The 27104-nt window shown below is 59.4% G+C and overlaps 2 protein-coding genes across 4 annotated transcripts; one reads left to right on the top strand and one right to left on the bottom strand.

Moving 5' to 3' along the window:
• Nucleotides 1-156: 156 nt before the first annotated feature.
• LIMK1 (LIM domain kinase 1) lies at nucleotides 157-25614 on the bottom strand. 2 transcript variants are annotated; one of them, XM_042921822.1, is made up of 16 exons: nucleotides 25546-25614; nucleotides 23755-23851; nucleotides 17704-17842; nucleotides 17307-17416; nucleotides 16045-16251; nucleotides 10769-10874; nucleotides 10490-10656; nucleotides 9346-9529; nucleotides 8510-8596; nucleotides 8083-8214; nucleotides 6654-6713; nucleotides 6335-6400; nucleotides 3489-3645; nucleotides 1950-2005; nucleotides 1594-1751; nucleotides 157-1486 (listed from the first exon to the last, which is right to left on the bottom strand). In XM_042921822.1, the coding sequence occupies exons 1-16, from the start codon at nucleotides 25598-25600 to the stop codon at nucleotides 1324-1326; spliced, it is 1944 nt and encodes a 647-aa protein (XP_042777756.1). In that variant the 5' UTR covers nucleotides 25601-25614; the 3' UTR covers nucleotides 157-1323. The 2 variants fall into 2 exon arrangements, with proteins under 2 accessions (XP_042777756.1, XP_042777757.1); XM_042921823.1 differs by lacking the exons at nucleotides 23755-23851; nucleotides 25546-25614 and adding an exon at nucleotides 21138-21335.
• LOC122209706 lies at nucleotides 20093-21703 on the top strand. Of its 2 annotated transcripts, XM_042921825.1 has the most exons (3): nucleotides 20093-20326; nucleotides 20890-21035; nucleotides 21258-21703. In XM_042921825.1, the coding sequence occupies exons 1-3, from the start codon at nucleotides 20306-20308 to the stop codon at nucleotides 21637-21639; spliced, it is 549 nt and encodes a 182-aa protein (XP_042777759.1). In that variant the 5' UTR covers nucleotides 20093-20305; the 3' UTR covers nucleotides 21640-21703. The 2 variants fall into 2 exon arrangements, with proteins under 2 accessions (XP_042777759.1, XP_042777758.1); XM_042921824.1 differs by having other exon boundaries at nucleotides 20093-21035.
• Nucleotides 25615-27104: the final 1490 nt, after the last annotated feature.

Genomic DNA, 27104 nt, shown 5'->3' with positions numbered 1-27104 from the left:
CCTGTCCCTCCTGCCCGTCCCCACCTGCTCCTGTCCCTCCTGCCCGTCTCCACCTGCCCCCCACTCTCATCTTCCCACCAGACTCCTAGTCACGAAATTCTGTTCTTGTCCTATTTCCTCGGAGCCCCAGACACACATGGCAACTTGGAACCCGGATGGGGAGTATGGAATTTATTTTATTGTTCTGGGTCTGGGTTTTGTTCCTTAGACATCACGATTCCTGGACGGCGGGGACGTGTCCCACCCCCTGGACTCGCGGTCCCATGGGCCTGTTCGGATTGTTTTCCAGTTTCAAAGTGCACTGAGAAGGCTTCACAGTTTTAATACTTCCTAGATGCTCAACTGAGGCAAAGTGACAAAATGGCCCCCCCACCCCCGCCCGCCAGAAAAATAAAACCCCAAGCCCCCCGGCAGCAGCTGCTGCAGCCGTATGAAAAATAATACAAACTCTTCTTAAAAAATAGATTACACAGGAAGAACCCAGAGGACTGGGGGCCGTGGGGAGGGCAGGGAGCCTGGGGAGAAGCCCGGAGGGGCACGGAGATGAACTGCAGGGGTCGGGCTGCTGGTGGACGCCTGCCTCGTCCGCTCTGCCCAGCGTCCCTCTGCGGCTCCTCCCAGCAGCTCTGACCCAGGGACCCAACTACTCCCCTTCTCCCTCAGTGGGCCCGCCCTTCACCCTGAGGCCTGGTACCTGCTTCTCACTAAAGTGGCTTCAATAAAGAAATGAAAAGATCCAGAGCAAGAGAGGCCTGCTGCTTAGCCCCCAGGGAATTCCACCCTGCAGGAGCCGACCTCTCCCTGTTTTGGGGTTCGGGCAATTATCGATACCTGCTGCTACCGAGACACCCCACCCCCCGGGAGGTGAAGGACCCCAGGGGCTTGGCCTCGCCCTCGTTCCGCGCCCTCCCACATCCCCAGCCGTTACCGGGCCCGGTCTGAGGCCGTCTGCCAGCCCAGCCTCGGAGTAGCTGCGGACAGGTGGGGTGTGCGCAGGGCGGCCGGGGGCGATGGGGTGCGGGATGGGTCCTCCGGCTCATGCAAAGAGAAGCGAGAGGGGGCGGCCCCACCAACACAGAGGTAAGGCAGGGTGAGGTGACGGTGCGTGTGCAGCCAGGCCAGCGCCGGGGTCGGGGGCAGAGACGGGACAGAGGGGCCGCGGCCCGCAGGGTAGGAGAAGGCAAGTCGGGGCCCGGCGCCGGGGAGGAGCCTGCCTGCCTGCTGCCCAGCTGAGGGCTCCGTAGCCGGCTGCCGCCCGCAGAGGAGTCTGGTGCTGGGTGGATTCCCTGCAGGCGGGGACGGGGGCAGCTGGGCGGGCCGGGGTCAGTCGGGGACCTCGGGGTGGGCAGGCAGTCCACTCTCGCCACGCCGGTAGGTCTCCCAGAAGCCCCGGTCCAGCTGTTCCAGCTGCGGGCCCAGTGGCAGGTGGCCGGCCAAGTGCATGCGGAGGGTCTCCAGCCATTGTTCCAGCTTCACGAAGGAGGGTCTGGGGTGACAGGTGGGCGGGATAGTGGGTTCTGTGCTGCCGGCGGGGGGGGGGGGGTGGCCCCACCCCTAAGGATTGCTCCGGGCTGAGCCCCCGGCCCCACTTACCTCTTCTCGGGGTCCAGATCACAGCAGCGCACGGTAATGGGGAAGAAGCTCGGCGGGCAGTTTGGGGGGCAATAGCGGTCCAGGAAGCCTCGCACGTTGAGGCCAAAGTCCATGGTGCGGGGTAGGTAGTCAGGGTCAGCGTTCACCCGCCCGATGATCTGTCCAGCACAAGGCCCAGCGGTTACCCGCGGTGGGGGTGGGGGGCCGCTGGGACTGACGCCAACCAGGTGGGTTTGAGGGCAGGTCACACTTGGTCTGGGGCCAGCCTGACCACTGCACCGCCCCCCCCCCCCCCCAAGCTTGCAGGTTCCCAGGAGCCCCAAGCCCGAGGCCAACCGCCACCCACCCCCACCTACCTCGCACAGGACGATTCCAAAGGAAAACACATCCACCTTCTCATCGTAGCTACGGCCTGGATGGAGAGATCGGCTGTCAGCAGGTGAGGCTGGGTTGGGGGCCAGCAGGGCGGGACCAGGAGAAAGAAGCGAGCGACTGGACTGCCGTGGGACCAGGGCTTAGGTCCCTGTGTTCCCGCCCCTGCCAGGTCTGAGCAGACCTCTGCGGGGTGAGGATGACAGCCCTGCCTGGGGGGGTGGTTCCAGGCCCAGCTCAGCCACCCACCAGCTGTGTGACTCTGGACAAGTCATGGACCACACGGTGACCCCCAAAACTACCCATGTCAAACCCCTGGAACCTGTGACCATTACTTCACTGGAAAAAAGGTCTTTGCAAATATGGTCATTAAAAGGATCTTGAGATGAGATAATCCTGGATCATCCGGGGGCGGCCTCTAGGTACCGTTGCAAACATCCTAAGAGAGACTGAGGAGGACGACACACAGGGAGAGGCGGCCGTGGCCACGAGCCCGGGAATGCCAGGGCAGCCACCAGAAGCCAGAAGCCAGAAGCCGCAAGGAGTGGGTGCTCCCCGGAAATCCCTGGAGGGAGCGGGGCTCTCCTGGATTGCAGACTTCTGGCTTCCAGAACTACAAGGGAATAAATGTCTGTTGTTTTAAACCACCCGGTTTGTGGTAATTTGTTAACAGCACTCCCAGGAGCTGATACAGACTCTCTGGGCCTCAGTTTCCTCGGCTGTGGGGGGGGGGGGGGTGATACATCTAACCTCGTGATGTTAAAAGCAGCCAGTACAGCCGCCCTCATGTGTCAGATGTGGCAGGCCCTCACAGCAAACCCTTAAAGGTAGGGATTTAGCCCCCTTCTGCAGGTTAAGTTACTGGGTTGGGGGGATATGGAGGGCTATGTTAACTCTGGTCAGTGCTGGCACCGAGATGCCCCCGGCTCTGCCTGCCCTCTGTCTGAATGTCACCTGCCCGTGTTGGGTGTCACCTGGGGTGTCGTATGTAGTCATCATGTGACAGGCCCGATAAAAAAGAAACCGAGCGGGAAAGAGGCCCCGGGTGGGCCAGGCTGTCCGCCACCTGATCCCTGGGCCCTGAGAAGATGTCACTTTGCAGGGGACATGCTGGCGTGACTGAGTTAAGGATCTGGAGATGGGGAGAGGACCTGCGATACAACCGCAAAAGGTCCTCAGGAGGGAGGCAGGCACGGAAGGAGACTGGGCAACGGACACAGACGTCCGACAAGGTGCCAGGGCCCCGGCCTCTGATGGAGGAAGGGCCTCTGATGGAGCCAGGCAGCCTTTAGAAGCTGGAGAGAAAGCGGGACCTCCCCCACCCCGGTTGACCCCTGACTTCAGGCCAGTGACGTGGACACTGGACTTGCCACCTCCAGGACTCTGTGATAAGCGGGTGGCGTGCGGGACAGTGGCACGGGAAACGAGTTGCGGGACCCAGGGAGGAGGCTGGGGGGGAGGGGGGGCTGGGCAGCGGGGGCTGCAGCCCTGCCTGGGACCCCCGGCCCGGGGGGCCCACTCACCGTTGATCATCTCGGGCGCCATCCAGTACGGGTTGCCCACCACCGTGTAGCGCTTTTTGCGGTCTGGCTTCTTGAGGCTTCGCAGGTCTTCGGGCTGTGTCTTCTCTTCCACCATGAGCCGTGCCAGCCCAAAGTCGGCCACCACCACGTTCTTGTTCTGGGGTGACCACGAAGCAGGGCCGCACTGAGAGGGGCTCCTGGCAGCACATGCCCGCCCCACTCCTAGTCCGGACGGTTCCACAGACAGCCCGGAGGACACGCCCCTGACACCCCGGGGCCCGTGAGTAGTGCTCTGTATGCCCCATCAGGGCACCAGGGCTGCCTTGCTGTGCCAGGGAGGGAGTAATTCTAATTCAAGACCCGGGTCCTGTGCTTGGCACGTGACAGCTGTGTCTCTTCCTCCTCCAACAGTCTGGGGGGGGGGGGTGTGTTATTTTTATCCCCACTTTACACACGAGGTTACTCAGGCCCAGAGAGGTTAAGACAGTTGCCCGAGGCCATCCAGCCGGTCGGCTTTACTGTTTTAGGTTTGTAGGAGTACAGATGTCAACCCCTGTGTCCACCCAGCAAGGGACAGACAGGCTGCCCTGGGTCACCGGTGCCAAGCCAGGGGCCTGGAGAGGTCTCTATAGGTCCGGCAGCCAGGTCTCTTAGACGTGGCGTCCAGGGTCCTGGAAGTCCGGACTGTGTGTGCCAGCCCCAGGATGGACCACTGGGCACGGACACAGAGGCCGTGTGTGACAGGCCAAGGGGGCAGGGGCCCAGCCAGGGGGGGTTAGGACCAGGCTCAGTCCACAGGGAAGGACTCTGCTGTTTCTGCAATGCCAATGTGGACAGTTGCCTGCAGAAGACTCTGCAGAGACGGCAGACAGGGGAGGGGCCGAGCTCGCACAGTGTCCACCAGGATTGTTCAAGTGCTGGTCCCTCTCAGGACCTGCGCTTCTGAAGACTCCCCCGGGGTCCGATGGTACACAGCCCCCAGACCCTGCTGTGGGAAACAGCTCCAGGGAAACCAGCAAGGGTGACCACTGGATTCTTAGAGGCCCCAAACGATAGGTGAAAGTTCTGGTTTGTGTACACATGGATTCTGGGGATGGGGAGCTCACAGCGCTCATCAGATTCACAGGGGATGGCCCCCGCTGTGGGGTCCAAGCTGGGACAGGCCGCCCCTCCTCGCCCTGCACACCGGCCTGGCTCAGCCCTGCAGTAACACCCATCACCAGCAGGGGCGGCCGGAGCAGGCTCCCTGGGAGGCCGAAGGAGCCCGCCTCGCCCACCTCTCTCGTGTGTTCACTGCCCACAGCTCTCGGAGGCCCAGAGTCCCCCAGAGCCTCCCGGAAATCCCCAGAGGGCTTAGACCACCACCTCCCCCACTCTATAGTGACCAACTCATTGCTCCCTAAATGTCGTATCACCAGCCCTTTGCACGCGCTTTTCCCACCACCCGAAACACTTCTTGTACTGAATTCACTTGGCAAACGTCTGCCTGGAGGACTTTTGCAGATGCTACCAGTTAAGATGAGGTTCTACTGGATTAGGGTGAGTCCGAAATCCAGTGTCTGGTGCCTTTATAAGAAGGGGACGGGGCACCTGGGTGGCTCAGTTGGTCGGGCGTCCGACTTCGGCTCGAGTCATGATCTCGCGGTTCATGAGTCTGAGCCCCGCGTCGGGCCCTGTGCTGACAGCTCGGAGCCTGGAGCCTGGAGCCCGCTTTGGGTCCTGTCTCTCCCTCGCTCTCTGCCCCTCCCCCACTCGGGCTCGGTCTCTGTCTCGCTCTCAAAAATAAACATAAAAAAAAAAGAAGAGGACACACAGACACACAGAGGGGAGAACGCTGTGTCAAGACCCAGGCAGAGACCGCAGTGATGTGGTTACAGGCCAAGGAGCGCCAGGGAGCGCCGGCCGCCTCCAGAGGCTGGGGGAGAGCGCAGGACAGGCTCCCCCTCACAGCCTCTAGGAGGAGCCAGGCTTCTCAACACCTTGATTTTGGACTGTTTGTTTTGCTTCCTGCCCCCTGCGAATACATTTCCGTTATTCCAGGGCACCTGGTCTGTGGTTCTCTGTTACGGCAGCCACGGGAAACCAGGGCATTGCCTCTCCGGTGGGGCACGGTCAGCCGCCCCTTCCTCTGCCTTCTGTGGACAGTCCACGGTCCCCCTCCATCCCCCACCTCAGGCTACCCCACCCTTTTTTTTTTTTTAGGTTTACGTATTGATTTATTTTGAGAGAGAGACACAGAGCACATGAGCCGACGAGGGGCAGAGAGAGGGAGAGAGAGAGAATCCCAAGCAGCCTCTGCACTGTCAGCTCAGAGCCTGACAAGGGGCTCGAACTCATGAACCGTGAGATCACGACCTGAGCCGAAACCAAGAGTCGGACTCTCAACCCACTGAGCCACCCAGGCGCACCCCCCCCACTCCCCTACTTAAGTGTGTCCCCCAGAGCCTCTTTCCGAAGCCTGTCTTGACCTCCCCAGCCCACGCGCCCAGGCCCTCCTCCAGACCTGCAGCTGTTGGCGTGGGCCTGGCCACTCTGCCGTGGGCTGTCCTGTCAATGCCACCTCGCTCACCGCCCGTTACAGTTTCCACACCACTCTCTCCTTTATCGATTTCTCCGAGCCTCCTAACGACCTGGGACCTGTTGATGGCTCAGAGCGCTGGAGCCACAATCCACGTGGATGGCGCAGCCGGCTCTGTCTGCCTCTTGGCCTGGCGCTGTTTCCGCCTGGGCCGAAGGAGGCGTGGGTCTGGGCAACCTAGGACCCCCGTCCGGGGCAGGCCACGAGGCCAGGAGTGGGCGGGCGGGGCTCCTGCAGTCTCCCTCCCTCCCCGGCCCGGGCTGCTCACCTCTCGGACCAGGCAGTTGTGGGAGTTGAGGTCCCGGTGGATGATGTTCATGGAGTGGAGGTAGGCCTGGGGGCAGGGGGCACAGAGGTCAGGAGGCAGCTGCGCCGAAGGACCCCAGCCCACCCCTGGCCCCCCAGCGGCTTCTACCTCCCCTCCTGCCTCAGGGACACTTCCCACCCTCAGCCGATCCCCCTGCTCTTTCTTGGCACTTCCTGATGGCTTCTGTCTCTCAGTGCCTTCTAAGGTTTAAGGTCAGCAGGACAGAATCCTTTCATCGGTGGGGTCAGATCACCCAGCCGCACCCCCGGAGCCTACTCACCATCCCTGAAGCGATATCCTTGGCAAAGCTCACTCTCTGACTCCACGGGTACTGGCTGTCCTGCGGGGGGCGTGGGGAGAGAAGGGCCAGCGTGGACCAACGGGGCCACAGTGGCAGGACAGTTGGGTGAGAGGGAAGCCAAGGCAGCAAGTGTCTCGGAGAGTCCAATGACCCCCCCCACTTTCTTTTGCACCCACCTTTGTCTGCTTCTAAGGGGTGTGGGGGAATAACTCAAAAACACTACTTTGCAGTATGTGTTTTCAAACGCAAAGTGGGGGGACACTCCTCTGTAACTCCTGAGCCAGCTCTTCGCAGGGAAAAAAAAACTCTATGTTCGACACAATCCCATGCCTTTGGGTTTTTAGGAAATCTGAACCTACTTTCCCGTGCAGGCAGAGAGGGATGGGCCCCGCGAGATCGCCTGCAGAGTGCCAGCAAGTAGGGCTTTGGGCTCAAATCATCTGGGAAACGCCGGGTTCTCACACCCCAGCCCCCTACAGAGCTCAAGTTGGGGGGAGGTAAGGACATGAGAGCGTAATCAAGACCCAGAGTGCAGCGAGGAAGCCCAAGTGGGTGGAGGCTGTGATTCCAGATTGTACTTGACCACAGAATCCTTTCTGAGAACTCACACCTGTTACAGGCCTGCAGGGACCACAGCCTGGGGCAATGAGGAGTCTGCAGGTGCAGGAGGGGGTCAGGACCTCTTGGTGTCCGCGTGATGCCCAGGTGGGGACCCCCGGGGCACTGTGCGAGAGCACCAGAGTGTTAGAAGCTTCTCTCCAAATACTTTCCCAGTTGGGATTTGCAATTTCATCCAAGCCCTTAAAGAAAGTTCTGAATTTTCGGGTGCCTGGGTGGCTCAGTTGGTTAAGCACCCAACTTCAGCTCAGGTCATGATCTCATGCCTCGTGAGTTCAAGCCCCACATCGAGCTCTGTGCTGACAGCTCAGAGCCTGGAGCCTGCCTCGGATTCTGTGTCTCCCCCTCCCCTGCTTGTGCTCTGCCTCTTGAATTAAAAAATTAAAAAAAAAAAAAGAAAGTTCTGAATTTTACAGAACATAGTAAATAGTAAATATGATTTGGTTTCTCTACAAGCAAAACAAAGGCCCACAGGGGAGAGGTAACAAGGTGCCCCTCCTCAGGTGTTCAGCCCTGGGGCAGGCGAGGCTGGGTCTGGCTGCTCTGGGGCGGGGCAGGGCGGCTGCCCCGAAACAGCCTGTGTGTCCCCCTCAGCCAAGCTGCCACCCTCTCTGCACCTCGCTCCCCGTCTGATTCGGATTCAGGGTCTGGAGGGCCTTGGAGACCAGAGGCCAACCCCACCGGAGAGCTGAGGAGGCCCAGAGGGCAGCTGCCCCCCCCACCCCCCCGGGGCCTGTGGCGCTGGCTGTGGGGTCGGGGCGACAGGTGTGGGCCCTGCCCACGCACTCACCATGCTCTTGATGATGCCACGGAGGGTGCCCCCCTTGATGTACTCAGTGATGAAGTTGAGTCTCTTGTCCTTATAGAGCACGCCGATGAACTTGAGCACGTTGGGGTGCTCCAGGCATCGCATGACCTTCACCTGGCGGGGTGAAGGCAGGCTGGGCCTGGGGCTCTGCCCAAGTCTCTCTCTTCCCCTGCTGCCCCGCCAGAGATCGCAGCTGGTTCCCCAAGGTGCCCGTGTGGCCCCTGCCACCCTCCAGGATGCCCGGGCCCCCCTCCCCCTCCTGCCGGGATACTTTCTCTTCTTTCGGTGTGTGGGTGGAGCATCACATCCTCCCGGAACCCCGGGCCACCCCTGTCAGTGGAGAAGGGGCGGGGGCCATGGGATGTCCCAGGAGTCTGGTGAAGGGGAGGGTGCAGTTCTGCTCACTGACCTCCTTGAGGAATGTCCTCTGGGTCTCTTCGTCAAACCGGATCAGCTCCTTCATCACCATCACCTCGCCCGTCTCCCTGTGCGTCACCTGCGTGGGGACACAGAGGCACGGAGCCTGGGTACCGACGGAGGCCCCAGCCCCACCCCCAGAACCGCAAGGGGGACAGGCAGATGGCTTCAAACTCTTCACAGACATTTCGTGTGGTGCCTCATCAATTCCCTTACAGACGAGGACACAGACGCTCCGCAGGTTTCCTGACAGTGGCCAAGGGCACCCAGCAGGACGGAGGGGGTGGCTGGGTCTTGGGGGCCAGGACCGCCTGACTCAGAGGCTAGCTCTTTCCTCTGCTCTGCTGGGCTGCTTCCTGGAGGTCAGATGGGACTTCTCCCCTGGGAAGGGGACCAGGGACAGGGCCTCGCCGGCACCTTCTGTATAATCCTGAACCTTCCAGCCTGGTGACAGCCAGGTGACCTCAGAGCCAAGGAGGGACTTGTGTCTCTACTGGGGGAGCATGTGAAGGGGTGAGCAGCATAGAGGCCGTGAGGGGTTGGCTTCAGGCTCAGTACAGGGCCCCGGGGAGGGAGCTTTCTGGGTCAGCCCGGGTTGCCCTCCCACCCCCTACCACATCCCCCACATAACGTTCTGGGTCTCTCTGTAGTGGGTTCCCTCCCCTAACTGACTCAGGGAGGCCCAGGGGGAGGAAAGTACCGGCCAGGAAGTCTGGAAGCCCGGTACCGCTTCCACTGTGGATTCCTGCAGGCGGGACTGATGGGTCTCACCTGGCCTGTCCCCCATTCCCACCCCTGGCCCCGCCCCTGCCCAGGCCCACCCTGTACCTTGATGGCCTGGCCGAAGCAGCCTTTGCCCAACACCTCCCCGTGGATGAGGTCCGACGGCCGGAAGATTCTGTGCGGCCGGCAGACCACACGGAGGGATTCAGAGCGACCCAGGTCCTTGCGCTGGGAGGCCGGGGAGCCCAGGGAGCCAGCACCTGGGGACCTGTCGATGCTGTAGCTCCTCCTGGGGAGGCACACACGGGGCTCGGTGTCACCGGGGCAGGTGGGCACTGGGCCTCGGTCCTGTCCCCTTCCTCCTGCCTGCCACGCTCCCATCCGTGCCACTCCATGTACCCCCACCCCAGTCCGGGAGAAGGTGGCACAGGGCCGCTCTCCTGGGCGGTCAGAAGGCTCATGCCCCATCTAGCACCCAGACTAGACTAGACCTCTGTCCTGGGCCTGCTGTCCTGCAGGTGCCCTTGGTGGGGACCATTTGTCCTTGGTCTACTCTGGCTGGTGGCCCTGGGGCAGATGCTTTGTCTCCCAGCATCTGAGTGCTGGGCCTTGGGGTGCAGAGGCAGACAACCTATCCAGGATGCCCTTAACCCTGCCATGTGGGTGGCTCCACAGGGTAGCGTGAGCTCTAGACACACGCACGCAAGGAGGAAATACGTGCCTTCGACACCACTAGCTCTTAAACATTGTCACCCCAGAAGATATGCCCCCCCCAAAACCTTTGCCAGGAGTCCTGAGCAGGACCCAAGGTAAGTGGAGTGAGGACCAGGCTGCCTCTGGGTTTCTTCCTTGTGTCTCCCCTCCCTTCAAGAGGGTATGGGGCCCTTGGCACCTCCCGCCTGGGCCCCCGCAATGGCCCGCAAGCCACCTCTGGCCTTGGGCACCCTTGTGCACGGGGGCCCGTGCCTCCCCGACCGCACTCGATGCTCCCGTCATCCTGAGCTACCTGCCTGCTGTTCCACCCTGGAAGTGCTGTGGGACCCCCCGGCTGGGGGAGCTGCACCCCTGCTTTCCTACCTCTCACAGACCTTTCTTTCTCATCCCTCCGCACCCCTTGCTGGCCTGCTTTTTTGCGGGCCTGCCTCCCCCATCAGACTGGGAGCTCCCAGAGGGCAGGAACCAGGTCTCATCCCCGAGGCCCAGCGTCTGTGAAAGTACCTAGATGTGACAAGGCACGGGACTGACTTACAGGACGGGCTTCTGCCGGGAAGAGCTGCCCACCTCCCCGCTGGGAGTGTGGATCGGAGAGCCCAGGGGGCTGGGCTCAGGCCCTGGCCCATGGCCCAGCGTGTCGTGTGGGTCGTGCTCAAGAGTTAGCTGGAGCAGGCGGCTGGTTTCCTGGATCAGAAGATCAATCTGGGGAGAGCAGGCGGACAGGTGAGTCGGAGGTGGTGCAGGTGGAGCTGGGGGAGGAGTCAGGCATGAATGCACCACCTCCAATTCTGCTCACCAGACTCAGGGCCCATACCTCATCCAGGGGCACGTTGCGGATGGGCGTGCCATTGATTTCCAGGATCCGGTCTCCGACGTGGATGGAATTCTTCACATCTGGGCTCATGCAGCCTGGGTCCACTCTGTGGGCATAGAGTAGTGGTCAGCCAGACCCCTGCCTGCCTGTCCCCTGGAGCCTGGATGGGAAACCAAGCCCAAGGGGATCAGATTGGGGTAAAGAGGCAAATTAACTCTATTTTGCGTGATTGATAGATGGCAACTGCCTAGAATTTGGAGTTCTGGTTTGATGGGGAAGAACTCTATAATCGATTACTAATGTCTGCTGTGGGTGTGAAATTGGAGAAAAGCCCATCTATACTGGATGCACAGAGGCTCCCATTCAACAAGGTGCTGTCTCTGCCATGGAGGACAGACAGATCCTTCCAGCTGCCTGGTATGCTTCCGGCAGATACGCATCATCTCGTGAGAGGAGTCCGAAGAGAGTCTGGATCCCCTGGATTCCTGATTCCCAAACTTGCCATGCGAGATGAGGCTAAGGCTTCCACTTCTCCAGAATCAGCAGCTGGGTGGAGATAGGATGACACCCAAAATCTAGCTCACAGAACGGCCGTTTTGCCAAATATACTTTGCTGCCGCTTCTTTTTTTTAATGTTTATTTATTTTTGACGGAGAGAGCGTGAGCTGGGGAGGGACAGAGAGAGAGGGAGACACGGAATCCAAAGCAGGCTCCAAGCTGTCAGCACAGAGCCAGATGCGGGGCTCGAACCCACAAACCATGGGATCATGACCTGAGCCAAAGTTGGACGCTTAACAGACTGAACCACCAAGGTACCCCTATACTTGCTTTTTTTAACTCCTTGGTCACCGTGTTTTCATTTTGTCTTCATGAAGGCTTTTTAAAGGAATGTTTACTGTGTCTCTGTCCTGAGATAGGGAAGGGGTAGGGAGCAGAATGGAGACTGGGAACTTTAAGAAAAAGGTTCATATGGGGCGCCTGGGTGGCTCAGTCGGTTAAGCGTCCGACTTCGGCTCAGGTCGTGATCTCACGGCTCATGAGTTTGAGCTCCGCGTGGGGGCTCTGTGCTGACAGCTCAGAGCCTGGAGCCTGCTTTGGATTCTGTGTCTCCCTCTCTCTCTGCCCCTCCCCGCTCAAGCTCTGTCTCTCTCAAAAATAAATAAACATTAAAAAAAAAAAAAAAAAAGGAAAAAGGTAATAAATGCAAAAGGAAGAACGGAGTTAGAATATCGCCATGGTGTAGTCGTCACAGTTATAATTGATACAGATAAGAATCCTCTGTGGATGCTAAAACCATTCAGGGAAAGGCTGGTGGGGACAGGATATTCACAGAACCAAATCTCACAAATGACTTACTGATTGTGTTACAAAGGGACAAAAAATCCTGGACAGTAGACAGCAGACTGTATTTTAACCAAGTAATCAAAGGTGACATCTCCCAGCAAAGGGCATGCTTTATTGGCAATGTGGGTCTGGCGGGAAGATCCAAGAAGGACACAGAGTCACTAATGCAGTTACCAGGTCAAAATGCATAACCTAAATCGAACAAAGGGGACACAGCAGCCCAAATTGAACGGAGGGGTATTCGACTTGACAATCGGCTGGGATTCTTCATAAATGTCAAGGTCATGAGGACAAGAAAAAGCCGAGGAACTGTCACAGAGTCAAACAGACTGAAGGGACGTGAGGGTTCAATGCACTGTATGGTCATGGGTTGGATCCTGGGTCTAGGGAAATTGCTATAACGGCTGGCGTTGAGAAAATTGGCAGAATTTGAACGTGGACTTAAGATTGGGTGAAAGTGTCACGTCAGTGTTCAATTTCCTAAACCTCATAATTGCACCCTAAGACACAATGAAATTATGGAAGAGGATGATCTTGTTTTTAGGAGAAGGTATAAAGTATTTGGTGGGAAGGAAGGGTCACTAACGCCTGCTATCTACTCTCAAGTGATTTAGTAAATAATAGCAATATGTACCTATGTGTATATATAAATATGAATAAGTCATACAAACATACACATAAACACACACATATAGGTAGGAGACACACATAACCTAAATGTGGCAAAAAAACCCGTTAAAACTGGTGAACACAGAAGGAGGTGGAGGTATTCAATGTACTTATCTGTTAAATTTGCTGTAAATTTGAAAATTTCGTGACAAAAAGTTGAAAAATAGTGAATATATTTCATTGCAACAGGCTTCTTGGTGGCTCTTAGAAGCATATTCCTTGGGGTGCCTGAGTGGCTCAGTCGGTTCAGTGTCCGACTTCAGCTCAGGTTGTGATCTTGCAGTTTGTGAGCTCGAGCCCCGCATCGGGCTCTGTGCTGGCAGCTCGGAGCCTGGAGCCTGCCTCAGATTCTGTGTGTGTCTCTCTCTCTCTGCCCCTCCCCCACTCAGGCTCTGTCTCTCTGTCTCTCTTAAAAATAGGTGAACGTTAAAAAAAAAAAAAAGGGGGTATATTCCTCAGCCTCTTGTCATCCCTCAGTCTCCTGCGAGGGCGGTGGGGGGGCCGGGGCACAGATAAATTAAGCTTTCCTTAAAATGCTTAGAAAAAAACAAAAAGAAAAGCAGTCCACTGATTCGTTTAGAACCAACAAGTAAATCCGGTGAGCAGACTTCGGCGAGGCTGGGCGGCTTCTCAGAGGGGCACGGTCCCTGCCGACGCCGTTGGGAAAGCGGCTGCTGGCGGGCAAGAATGCTCATCCAGCGAGGGATGCCGGGAGGAGGGGCTGCGGCTCCCGTTTCTAACATCCCGTCTGGTTTTGAGGGCCCAGCTGGTCTGGGAGTTCCCCACCTCTGCCCGGTCTGTCTGCCCGCTTGTGTATACGAGACAGCTGCTGGCCTGGCTGGCGTGCAGGGCAGCAGAACAAGCCCAGTACCACCTCCCCTTCTGACCAGTGCCCAGCCCTGGTGCTGGGACCTGACAGCTGGTGAGAAGCGTTCGCCGGATCCAATGGAAGCTGGCACTCGGCTCCCACACCCACACAGGCGGACGTTACTTCTCAGGAGCCTGGGTGGCTCAGTCGGTGGAGCATCCGACGTCGGCTCAGGGCACGATCTGCCGGTTCAGGAGTTCGAGCCCTCCATCGGGCTCTCTGCGGTCAGCATGGAGCCCCCTTCAGCCCCGCTGTCCCCTGCCCTCTCTGCCCTCCCCCACTCACTCTCTCAGTCTCTCTCAAAATAAATAAACTTAAAAAAATCATAAAACTACTTCCTCAAGGAGTCCATCAAAGCCCAGAAGAGACCTTAGAAGGCTCCAAGGTGTCCAACTTCCTCACTGTTCAAAGAACCCCAAAGCCCAGAGAGGAGAGCAGCATACTGTGTGGGCTCTTCAATCTGCATTCCTTCCTGCATTTCAGACTCTTTCTACATCCTTTAGAAGTTTCTTTATGGATGACCTATCCAAGTCTTGGTTTTGTCCACCTTACCGTGGTTTGTTTTTTTTAAGTTTGTATTTATTTATTTGAGAGAGAGAGCGCGTGCATGTGAGTGGGGAAGGGGCAGAGGGAGAGAATTCTAAGCAGCCTTGTTGGCACGGAGCCTGACGTGGGGCTTGAACCCACGAACCGTGAGATCATGACCTGAGCCAAAATCAAGAGTCGGACGCTCAACCGACTGAGTCATCCAGGCGCCCCACGCCTTAACGTGTTTTTATTTTTCCCTTTTGCTTGAAGGGTATTTTCCTCAAGGATAGCATCCTAGGTTGATGGTTATTTTTTGCTCAGTGCATTGAATACATACATCATTTTGCTGATTTTTAGCTTCTGTCATTTCTGTTGAGAAATCAGCTGCCCTTTTTTGGAGGTAATCTATTTTCTGTGGCTGCTTTTAAGGACTTTTCTTTTCCCTTGGGTGTAGCAGTTTCACTATGCGGGGTGGGTGACCCAAGGGTGGATATTTTATTTTGTTGTTTGGGATCTACTGGGCTTAAGTCTGTGATTTGGTGTCTGTCAGTTCTGGAATGTTCTCAGGCATCGGATCTTCAAATGCTGCCTCCCTCCTGCCATCTTCTGCTTCTCCTGGGATGCCCAATGGATGTCCAGATCCTCACTCTGTCCTCCATGTGTCCTAACCCTTCTGTCACAGCTTTCATCCTTTTATTTCATTTCTAGGAGTTCCATTTGGTTCTTTTCCAAATTTATCTGCTCCTTATTTTTTTTAATGTTTATTTATTTTTGAGAGAAAGAGAGGGAGACATAGAATCTGAAGCAGGCTCCGGGCTCTGAGCTGTCAGCGCAGAGCCCGACATGGGGCTCGAACTCATAAACCACGAGATCATAACCTGAGCCGAAGTCGGACACTTAACCGACTGAACCATCTGGGCGCCCCCAAATTCTCTGCTCTTTCCTCATTTTTTCTAAACCTCTCTTATGATTAAAACACATTGAATAAAATTATTTTACATGGTTTCTGATCATTCCAGTATCTGGAGGTCTTGTGGGCCTGGTTCTATTTCCTGTTGTGTCTGCTGGGTCTCACAGTGCCTTGCTTCCTTACGCACTCGCTGAGTTTTGACTGAATCGCTTCCTTGGGACACAGCTCAGTCCACCCAATGAAAAGAGCTGCGTCTGATTCTACCAAGGAACACTGCCAGTTGGGAAGTACTTTAAACTTACAGTTGTGACTTCGTTTTTTGTTTTTTTTTTTTTTTTTTTTTGAGCCACCCCGGCATAGGAATTTGCTTTGCAAACCTGTTTATAAATTCTCGGGGGAGATTCCCCCCTCCCCTTCCATTCAGCTCAAATCAGTTTATCCTACAGTTCCGGGAGTGAGGGGCTGATGGAAGGTGTGGACTGTTTCTCATTCATCCTCATCCAGAGAGCCCTTTGGGACCCCAGTCGAATGGAACAGGAGTCCTCTAGTTCCGCTGGCTTCCTCTACAGGTCAGGGCTTTGAGAGGCCCAGCCACAAAAGGACTTAAAGACAGAAGCTTAAATTCACTCAATTTCCATTTGGCCTTAAGGCAAGGCTGTCTTCAGTGGTTCTGCTGACACTCCTGGGCTCCCTACTTGGCCCCGAGCTGCTTACTCCCCTCTTTCTTTTTGGGTTATACATGGACTCAAGAAGAAGTTTTCACTATTTTTCATCTAGCATCTGCCGTGGTTTTTAAAGGAAGGACCGGGCCAGGGACGAGGTACAGCAGATTGTCAGAGCTGGGTTCTGTCTGTGCCCAAATGCTCACCCGCTCTCAGGGTGCCCTAGACTCCAGCTGCCCACCAAGAGCACCCATGGCCACAGCCAGAACGGCCGTGGCCTCGGCCAGCCACTCACCCCTGGACGCGGACGGTGTGGGAGTGCTCTGTGCTGCAGCCCGGCGGGCCGTGCGGGGGGTCGATGGAGACCGAGAGGCCACGTTTGCCATGAGCCGACGCTGGGATGGATACTAGGGTGACTGTGTGGGGCAGGCGGGAGCCGGGGGAGTCGGGCAGGATCTGCTCGATGACGGGGGTCACCACAGTCTGGTAGTAGCAGTGGCCGCTGCAAGGGACCGAAAGAGGGGGAAGAAAAGACTGTTAGGACAGTCCCGGCGCCTTCTCTCCTCCCTGCGTCCCTTTATGGCTCCCCATGGCAAGAGGGGTCGTCGCTGCCTGATAGGACTGGGGCAGGAACCGGGATCAATCATTCTGGACTTGTCTGCTCCTGACATGCTGTCAGCTGGCCAGGAAAAGGCCTGTAGACACATCCGGTTCAGGAGGAAGTCATTAAAAGTCCATCTGGGATTAAGCCATGCTGCCTGGGAATCCAGCTTGATCGGCAGTGGATGGTACAGAATTTGTCTGGTCTTTGTCCTGGCTCTCAACCCTTGGAATACGAACGTCCCTGAGACCACACCTGAGCTTTTGTTAACAGATGACTCAGGATGGGGGCTAGTCACCAGAAAGACCGGACCGGACCGTGTGATCAGAGGGTGGACCTGTGACCCAGCCTGACCTTGAAGGAGGCGGGGGAGGGGTGTCTGGAGAACCAGTTCAATCATGTGCCCAATGGTTCAATCAATAGCACCCACACAATGAGGCCCCGATAAAAACTCCGGTGAGGCCAGGACAGGTTGGGGGTGTCACACGTCCTGATTCCAGGCGGGGTAGTGCACAGAAGCTCTGTCTTTGGGGCCCTCCAGACCTTGCTCTTTCCATCCTCTAGCTGGCTGGTCCTTATATAGAGGGATTTGTACCCTTTATAAAACGCCCTGGAATCCTAAGTACAGGGCTTTCCTGAGTTCTTGGAGCTGTGTAGAGAATCGTGAAACGTCCTCAGGGGTCGTGGGAACCTCTGAACTTGGAGCTGGTGTCTGAAGCGAGGGCAGTCTCGTTGGGGGACGGGCCTGAGCTTGCAGGGTCAGGGTCAGAACTGCACCTCAGTGACACATCAGCAAGAGCGATGTCTGCCGCGTTCTCCGTGGGACTCCTGGGTTGTTTCCCAGGCACTCCTACCCCATGGCTCCTATTAACGACCCACCATCCCGCATGGGATGTGGAAGACCTGTCGGGGGGGGGGGGGGGTACCCCGGGCTCGGAGGGGACCAGGGCGCTCACCAGTACAGCTTGGAGTGCTCCACCAGCGTGTAGGTGTCCCCGTCACCGATGAAGGTCCCGCACGTGAGGCAGATGAAACACTCGGGGTGGTATTTCAGCTCCCCGGCCACCTGGCGGGGGGGGGGGGTGGGTGGCGGGGACGGCCCAGATCAGCTGCCCCTTCCCCCCCTGGCCTCCTCTCAGAACAGCCCCCAGACAAACTTTGGGGGCCCGGTTGGCCAGCTGCAGAATTCTGGTTCCGCAGACGGGCACACAGACCGAGGGGCTCAGAAGGCGGGGCGGGGAGGTCAAAACAGGCGAAAAGAACGAGAGGGAGGCTGGGGTAGGGAAACCCGTGAGGACACGCGCACGCGCACACGCACGCACCAGGGGCGATGAGTAAGGGGCGGGTGCTTACCATGACCAGCCCCTTGGTGATGTGCTCCGAGCACCCATGGCAGGACTCTCCATAGCGGGCCCAATAGTCCCTCTTGCAGAAGAGCTGCCCATCCTTCTCGTAGTACTGGTGCGAGAGAGAGGCACTGCACTCACAACACCTGGGGGGGGGGGGGCACAGGGACTCAGTCTGGCCCACTGCACAGCTGGGCCTCGGCATAGTCTGTAAGCTGCCTCTGTAAGAATCAGAAAAAGGTGTGCCCCCCCCCCCCCCGGCCCCTCACCCTCCTTGGGCAGAAAAAGCCTGCGCTGGGGCAGAGGGCTTAGCAGGTGGAGCCAGGGATGCCCCGGTCCCTCAGCTGGAAGCCTCTGTGCAGTGCACAGCCTGTACAACCACCCATGTACTTCTGCACCCGGAGCATCTGGCCGGGCTGCTGGCCCCAGGGTGAGAGATGCTCCTCACGTTTGAGCCCCTGTCCCTTGTCACGCAAGGAAGATGGCCCAGAGAAGGCAAATGACTTGCTCTTGGTCACCAGTCTGGTGGAGAGGGGAATGGAACCCGGGAGCCCAGGCCTCGGCGGGGTGGGGGTGGGGTGGCTGGACGAGTGCCAGCTGATGCAAATGGCAGTGACCTGCTGGAGCTGTGGAGACCTACCAGATGCTGGCACCTTCCCACCGTCTTGGCGAAATGTACTCAATCCACACAGGCCACCATGAGAAAGGTTAGTTCTGGAGGCTCTAAACTGCCCTGGGCCACACGATGGGTGCCACAGACCCCGCAGAGCTACTCCCCGTTCCACGACCATATGAGGCAGACGTCTAGCTCAGCAGAACCAGCCAGGATCAGCGAAGACAGACAGAGGGTCTCCCTGTTTCCTAGCTATCAGACGCTGTAGTCACAAGAAGGGGGGGCTCAACCAGAGCCCCAGTGCCCACACCTTCCCTCACAAGGGCCATGGCACCGTTGCAGAGACCGCCCAGATGTGCAGTCCTCAAGGTCAGGATCCCCCTGAAGCGTTGGGAGGGGCCATAGGGGAGGCCTGGTTGGGGCAGACGGAGAGAAATGAGGCACCGGCTTCTATGTGTGATCCCACAGGCCAGGAGCTAGACCTACATGCCTGGCTGCCCTCCACCCAGGAGTGAGCTGGAGGGGGACCAGAGGCCAGGCTGGCAGGATGAGGAAGCGCAGGGTGCCCGGTGAGCCAGCGGGGGCAGGAGCCACACCTCGTTCTGAAGAGCCTGACTCAGGGTCCTGGGTGCACAGGTACGTCCGGGCCAGCATACACAAGGAGCAGAGAATCTGCCCGGCTCTGCTGCTGTTTGAGCACTCTGGGTCATGTGCCAAGGTCATGCAGGGACAGGGGAGGAGACTGTGAGCTCAAGCCCAGCAGGGAAACAATCCAGGAGAGCAGAGGAAAGACTGGGGCCTGAGTGAGACTGCCCAGTCCCCCAGGCAGCCAGGGAACCCTCAGCCTCTGCAGCAGGCATGCGGGAGATCTCACTGAGGGCACACGGATGCTCTTTAGGGAACTGGGAATGAAGAGGGAGAGGCCCGCAGGCAAGAGTGCTGGTGGGACACTGTCCCTTTAAGAGGATCCAGACAGTTCCCCATTGTCTGGGAGCCTGAGGGGAGGGGCGGGGGACCACAGCCAGTGGCTGAGGGTTGGGGAGAAGGCACGATAATGCCCGGCCCAGGTTCAGAAGCACAGGGGTGGGGGTGCATCCAGGAAGACGGGGAGTTCGATGAGCTCCCCCTACAAGAGGAGGGTGTGGGGGAGGGAGGGCCTCCGGAGACTGCTCTGGGATGTGAGACCAGGCAGCGGAAGCAACGCTGGCCCGGAGCCATGACGTCATTCTCAGCCCTTCCTGCCCAGCACTCCCAGGCCCCCAGCCCCAGGCGTCCTTAGGGCACGCATCTCACTGCGAGGTGGGCAAGGTGGGCGAAGGGGCAAGTAAGGCACTGGGCCCGGAGGGCGGCAGCCCAGGCTGAGGGGATCCCTGGTGCACGCCCCCAGGGGGCTGCAACCTAGCGGGAAGGCACAGAGGAGCGGGCTCTGCAAAGAGGCTGGCTGGTGTGCAAGCACCGTGACCTTGGGGAGGCTCCCCCACCTCCCACGCGTCCTGGGGCAATCAGTGAGTGATTCACTTTGCCCTTCCACCGACCGGACCAACCAGACCGCCCTCGAGTCACAGCAGTGTCACCACAGAAGTCTCCCCCTCACTCCTGGCTGCCAGCCTGCAGGAAGCAGGGCCTCGCCTGCCTCTGGGTGGGTGGGTGGGTGGGTGGGTGGGCTGGTGGGGGCTCGGGAGCAGCTGTCTTCCTATGGGGGAGAGAATGCTCTTCTCCAGCCTGCAAACTCCTACCCCTTCACTCCCGCACATTCATCACCGTAGCAGGCCTGTAGCAGGCCTGGAAGACCCGGGTGGCGCTGACTCAGGGCTGGGTGAGTGCAGTCGGCTCCCTGGCCACCACTTCCTTGAAGTCTGCTCAGTCACCTGGAGGGGGTGCCTCCAAGCAGTCTGCACCTCCACCGGGCCTGTCTGCATCGCCAGCCTCCGTTGGCCCTACCAGTCTCTGCCATCAACCTGAGGGCTCTCCGAGGTCCCACGTCAGGCATCCACAAATGCTGGACCCCAGAGAGAAGGTGAGCGGCTCCTGCTGGACGCTCCACCCGGAGCAGGTCTCATCCGCCAGCACCCTCAGAACTGCTCGAGGGCACCCGGGCGGGGTCTCCATCTCAGAGAGGGGATCTAGCCCAGACTCACCCAGCAGCTTGGTACCGGCACTCAGGGCCTCGGCGTACCTCTGCACGAGGAAGGCACATAGGAACCCCTGGCCCCTGTCCATCCCTTCACCCCTCAGGCCTCTGTCTGGGCCACGAGCCAGAGGAGGAACGTGGGGTGGGCAGGCCTGGCTCTTAGGGGTGCCCCGCACGTGCTGCTGCCCCCAGCAAGGATGTCAAGACAGGAGTACCAGTACTGAGGATGTGCAGAGATGGCCGAAGGGCCAGAGAGAGAGGAGCTCCTGGAAGACGGTCTTTGCCCCAGTCCAGGGCACACTTCCCTGAGAGCAGGCACCTACAGAGCCAGGCTCGGGTGGGGAGGAGGACCCTGGGGAGGACACGGAGAGCTGCGCTGGGAGGCAAGGTCTGCAGCGACAGGTCCAGCCCTCCCAGGGACACTCTCGACCCAGGGCCACATCCCGCAGAAAGAGCCGCTGGAGGACCAGCTTCGCGGGGAGACTGGATCAAAGGACCAGAAGTCTCAGCAGCGGCCTGCTTCCCCCAGCAGGCGGCCAGACAGTGACCTAGAGGTTTCGGTTCTCGGTTCTCCTGCCCCACAGCCGGGTCCCAGGTAGGTCTGCCCCACCGTGGCCTCCGGGCCCGGGGCGGTTTGGGGGGGTGGGGCGCACCCTGCCTAAGGTTTGGGACGGGTGGAGAGGGGCTCTGCACTCACTTGGCTCCTTTGAGGAAGCGGCTTCTTCTCAGGGCCAGCATCCTTTGCAGCAGGGGGCAGCGGGCTGCGCTGCGCTGCGGTGGGGTGGGCCCAGCCAGCTGCTTCCCCATCCTACCCCAGGCCCTCAGGATTGGAGGCTGCAGAGGGTGGGGCTAGCTCGGCCACACAGCAGCGGGGACGATGCAGCAACACGGGTGAGCAGGACTTGGTCCGGGCCCACAACAGGAAGCAGCTGAGGGGCCTTCTGCCTGGGCTCCGCTGGCGGCTCGGGTGGCCCTCAGCCCTGCACACCTTAGGAAGCACCCTCCGTGCCCCTCGGCCTCTGCTTGGACAGAGGTACCGGAGGCTTGGGACTCTCTGGGGACAGGGACAAGCTCAAAGGCAGCTGTTCCTGCCGGTGCTGCTCCCAAGGGAACGGAGGTTGACTTCCACAGACAGTTTGTTCCCCTTGCCTGAAAGGTCCCCCGAAGCGGGGGAGACTGCCTCCCGGCCTGGGCTCTGAGCCCTGTGCCAGCTGTGGGCTCACCCCCATTCGCCCAGGGCAGCCCTCCCCACCCCCCCTGCCCCAGGCCTCCAGGGAGATGTCTCCAGAGCTACGGTGGCCCCCGGGGCTCGAGTGCCGCGGGCTTCTGGGAAGGGACCTGACCAAGGCAGCAGCTGGACCAAAGCAGAGCTTGGACGACTCAGCCCGGCCATAACCCCCCGGGAGGTGGGAGAGCTAGAGCCGAGGAAGGAGCGGGTCCTGTGGTGACAGGGACCCCAGCGCTGATGCCAGAGGCATGCCGTATGCACTCACAACCCTCTCACCACAAGGCCTGGGGAGCCAGCGACTGCTGCCGGTGCACGACATGGACTGAGCGGCTCTTGGGGACAAGGCAAGTAGAGACCAGAAGCCGGCTGCTGGGTAGCCGTGGGGAGCGGGCAAGGAGCGAGTCCTGAGTGATTCCTCACTGTCACGGGGGTAAGGACGCTGCTGGCCTTGCTCAGATTTGGGGGCGGCTGGGCGGGGCACACACGGCTGGGCCAGGAGCACTTGTGGAAGCCAGCGTGTGGACGCTGTGGCTCCTACTGCCTGTGGACCCTCTCTCACTGCGGGAGCCTTCTCTGTGCCCCCATCACAGCCGGCTCAGCGGCACGTGCCTTTTCCCTAGGGCCCTGACCTGGGGCCTTACCCCTCTCTTGGTTATGAAGGGCAGGAACCCGTCCAAAGCTAGGTTGATACATCCTGCCCCCCTCCTTCCCTGCTGTGGCTTCCGAGGCCGCATTCCCCGCCCTCTGGCATGACTCCCCAAATCCCACCTCCCTCCCCACCCCCAGCACAGGGGACCCCAAAGTTCTTCCTGATTTCTCTCAGCCCCATCCTGAATCCCACCCGTGACCGAGTGATCTCAGACCACCACCCCAGCGCCAGGCAGGGCACTGCCACCCTGGATGGTCTGCTGCGTTTCAAATCAACCATGGCTGGGCACGGCTCATCACCCACCGGGCCCCAGCTTCACGAGAGCCAAGGGCCCACCGTCCTTCCCAGCACTTGGGGCAAAAGCCCAGACTTTCAACTCCGATCTTAAGTACACATAGCCTTCTGTTGACTGGAAGCCTTACCCGTAATATAAGCGGTACAATTAACACAGATTTTGTATTTACGTGTACTATCTACCGTGGTCTTACAGAAAAGTAAGCTAGAGAAACGGTGGTGAAGAAAATCATTAAGAGGAGAAGATACATTTACGGTACGGCACCATGCAAAATCTGCCTATTAAGTGGACCCCGCGCAGTTCAAACCCGTGTTGTTCAGAGTCAATGTAATGTTAAGAATGCCCAATAAATGCTGGCTGCTGGGACAGCCACTTGCCAATACTGTTCCTTCTACAGCTGAAATTCTCTCCATTTGTAGTCCCTGTCCTAGGTCAGCCCTTATGAGCTCGGATCCCTGAACTACTGTGACAGTCCCTTCTCTGCCAAGTCACCGCCATCTGCCCACTGGGATGGCACTTCCGCCCACGTCCCTCCCCTGCTTTCTGCAAACCCTCTCTGCTGGCTCCCTCTTGCCCTTGGAAGGTCCTTATCTTGGCCTTAGGGCCCTTTCGCAAATTGATCCCAACCTGGCCTCCTCCCCCTGCTCTTTTCCAACCAAATGAGCTATTGTTCCTGTCTGTGTCTGTCTCCGTGCTGGTGGCCGCCTTCCCTGAAGGCCTCATAGTGGACTCCTGACTGGCGCACCCCCCCCACCCCCCCCCCCCCACGGTCTGGCGCCTGCCTCTCTTCTGGCCTCACTAGCCAGGGTGGACGCTGTGTGTCCCTTTCACTCACTGGCTGTGTGTGACTCTGGTCAAGAGAATTAACCTCCGTGTCCCCATTAATGGAGACGACACAATAGGTTAACTAGACAAAGTCCTTAGGAGGGTGCCTGGCCCTTACTAAATTAGAGAAAACGTTGGGTGCTGTTCTTAAAGAAAAATAAAACAAACCTTGTCAGAGGTTTCCACTGCCTAAAAGAAATCCCTTCAGCTGGTGGTCACAACAGAGACAGCACCAGAAGGAAGAGCCAGGTCTCCCAGATTGCTGACCCAGCCTCTCGTCTCTGGCAGGCCTTGCTTAGGGCCCCCTCCCCCCCTACCTGAAGCAGTCTGCGTGCCAGTCAGCATTCAGGGCCTGGAGGTACTGGCCATCATAGATCCTCTGGCCGCAGCTCGCACACACGGGCAACTCACTTCCTGCAAAGTGGACAGGGAGTCAGGAACCATTCTTCGGAGGCCCAGCCTGCCCTGCCCATCCCACGTGGACTTGCCCATCCCTGTGCACACACAGGCAGCGCCCAGGCACTGTGCCGAGCAGAAGGATAAAGGATGCAGGTCTGAGAGTCTTGCTGAGACTTTGGCTAAGTTGCTAGGCCTCTCTAGGCCTCGGTTTCCCTATCTGTAGACTCAAGAGGGGAATCACATGTCCACCCTCCAGCAACAGCATTCTTCAACTTCAGCTACTGTCTGGCAAGGCCGATAGGGAGAAAGAAAGCAGCAGGATTTAGGGATAAGGCAGCAGGTAACTCTCTTGTCACAGCCCCTCTCCTCCCCTGCCTGCCCAGGAAGAGGAACCTTCAAAGAGTAAGGACTGGGCTGGTGCATCTGGGGCTGAAGCCGCTACAGAAGGAGAAAGGCAAGGAAGCCCAGAGGTGCTTCACGCTTAGTCTGAGCCTTGGCGATGCCCGGGCTTATGAGGGGCTGCCGGGGTCGCAGAGCTGGGCACTCCCCGACACCTGCTCTGAGGACGACTGGCACCTCCTTAAGCCCGCCACCAGGCATGCTTAGTCATCCTAGGGGCCTGGCATCCTTGGAGCTGGGTGGGCCCTGGCGAATCCCCCAAACCTGCCCCTCCCCATTGTACAGATGGGGAGACTGAGTCCTGGAGAGGGTAAGGCTTGCCTGGACATACAGTTAGGCTCCCAGGCCACAGCCTGTCCTTCCATGAGGACACAGGAACCTAAGACAGGGGTGACAGTGAGGTGGGCCCTTGCCCCACGTAGGCCTTCAAGGGCCTGGGGCAGGGCTGGAGCGGGTTGGCATAAATGAGACCTGCATTGGACCAGGTGAGCCTGTGTGATGGCTTTTGGCGGAACCCCGGGAAGGGGACCCCAGGGAGGGAGTCTCGGGGGTCTTTATACCCTAACTGTCCTGCAACCCAAGCCTTGGGCCTCCTGGCAAGGGGGAAGGGACTGAAAAGGAGGCTAGGATGAAAGTCATCCTCCCAGTCAAGACTGATGCAGGCATGGAGTTTGGTGCAGAGAGAGGAGGTGGGGGCCCCCAGGATACTGTCGACGGTTCCTTGGAGGAGGTATATTTCTGCTCTGCCCATCCGGGCCCACAACCACCAGTACCGGGGCGCCAATTACCCAGCCCCCAGTTGTCAAGACGGGGAAACTGAGGCCTGACACGTAGCGCCTGGCTCAAGGTCACGGAGCGGGGCGGGCAACTCGGACCCAGGGCTACGGCTTCCCCAGCACCTCTTTCTTCCCGGCCGGCTTAGAGACAGGATAAGGGGTGGCCCCAGTGCGAGCCCCGGGTGGGCAAGGCACGCGGATGGAGGCCGGGGCCGGGCGGGCAGCGCCTGGGACTCCTCCGGGGTGGTCTTCGGTCGGGGGATGGGGCAGGCGGGGATGAAAGGGAGGAGGGGCCCACCCCGCCGGGCCGAGGAGGGGGAAACAGGGTGGGAGCGTGTCAGGGAGGGGCCTGCGGGCTCGGGAAGGGCGAGCTCATCCCCGAGGAGGCAGGGGCGCGGCCTCGCAGCAGACCCGGCCTCCGCGGCCACCCGGCCCGGCCCCCTCCCGTGCCCCCGCTCGCCCGGCCGCCCCGACGCGTTGCCCCCGCCCGCCCGGCCCCCGGCGGGCGCCCGGCCCTGCCCGCACCCCGCGCACCTTCCTCTCCCATACGTTCTTCCCTCCAGGTGCAACAAAGTAGCGTCAACCTCATGCACTCGGCGGGGGGCGGGGCCCGGCGGGCTGGGGCTGGGGGCGGCCCGGGCCCCGCGAGCTCGCCCGCAGCCGCCGCCGCCGCCGCCGGCCCGGGAGGCGGAGGCGGAGAGCGCGGGCCGGGCCGGAGTGGGCTCGGGGCTCGCGGCGCCGCCGCCGCCTCTCGGACACCGGCTCCGGCACCGGCTCCGCTCCGCGGCGGCCTGGGGAGGGAGCGGAGGGGCGGGCCGGGGCGGGGCCTGGAGCTGCGGCACGGGGGCGGGGCGGGGCGCGGGCGAGCGGCGGAACTGCCCTGCGCGGCCCCGCCCCGCGCCCTCGGCGGCGCCCCGCCCCGCCCTTTCATTCATCTTCCCGGGAGCGCCAAGCGCGTGCTGGGAGCCCCAAGGCTGAGACCCGTAAGCCGAGAACTGCGGCGTCGGAGGGGAAGCTCGGGTGCGGCATCCTAGAGGGATGCAGAGGCCCAGGGAAGGGGCCTCGGTTTCCCCGCGGAGAGCCCCACACATCCGAGCTGGCTGCAGGAGGCAGTGTGGACCCTGAGGACTGTGGCGGTCGCCTTGGGGACGGGCGCCGGTCTGGTCCTGCAGCGAGGGCAGGCCTCGGCGGGGGAAGCCGAGGGTCCACGTCTCAGGTCCTCACCGGCTAGGCAGGGGGCTAAAGGAGGAGGGTCTGGGGAGGAGTGAACCTCTGCCGGCTGCGACAGATGTGCTCAGGGGTTTGCTCTTCCCAGGGCTGGAGACCTGGAGCTGGCGCCGCCCTGCAGGGGGTGCAGGAGAGGACGCAGCTGAAACAGGGTTTGGGCTGAGCGAAGTGGCCGGAGCAGTTGGGCCGTCCCCAAAGCGCAGGCCCCCAGTCGAGCCCTGAAAAGGTGGACCGCGCTGCCTAGAAGTGGAGAATCGTAGAATACTGGACCTGGGGGAGGGGGCGCGACCCTTTGTCCCTTTAGCCCCATCCTCGCACTGCATCCCATTGCCGAGAAGCGGTGAGCGGAGAGCTTGAGCAACATGCCAGGTGCGCCCAGGGAACAAAGGGACAGAGCTGGCCAGACTTGGACTATAGATAGTCACGTCTGTGTAGGACTCTTCTAGCCAGGGCCCGCAGTCAATGGCCTGCAAGGCAAGGGCGCTCGCCCCCCCCCCCCCCCCCCCCCCCCCGCCCCTTGCTAAACAGTTACCTGGGGGAGGGAAGAAAATATTAGAATTTTAATTTCTGATAAGAAAGAAGCTGGGCTTTTAAAAATACTTAATATTTAGATTGGTGTGAGAAGGCCACAGTACAGAGTCGACCTGTGCCTTGTTAGCTGAGTGGTTTTAACAAAACTAATGCTCACAGAATGGACTCGTGGCTGCAAAAGATTCCTGAAAAGAAAGCAGAGATTGAAGACGATGCTAACACTTGTCAGCCCCTGTTCCCAGTGACAGCAGTGACTGGCTCAACAGATCTGACAAACTCAATAGCATTGCTCATAGAAGGTATTAATTTTTTTTTTAACTGAAAACAAAAAGAGG

This window comes from Panthera leo, chromosome E3 (assembly GCF_018350215.1).
Source record: "Panthera leo isolate Ple1 chromosome E3, P.leo_Ple1_pat1.1, whole genome shotgun sequence".
NCBI lineage: Eukaryota > Metazoa > Chordata > Mammalia > Carnivora > Felidae > Panthera > Panthera leo.
The sequence above is the reverse complement of the archived record's forward strand: the minus strand, read 5'-3'. Positions and strand labels throughout refer to the sequence as shown.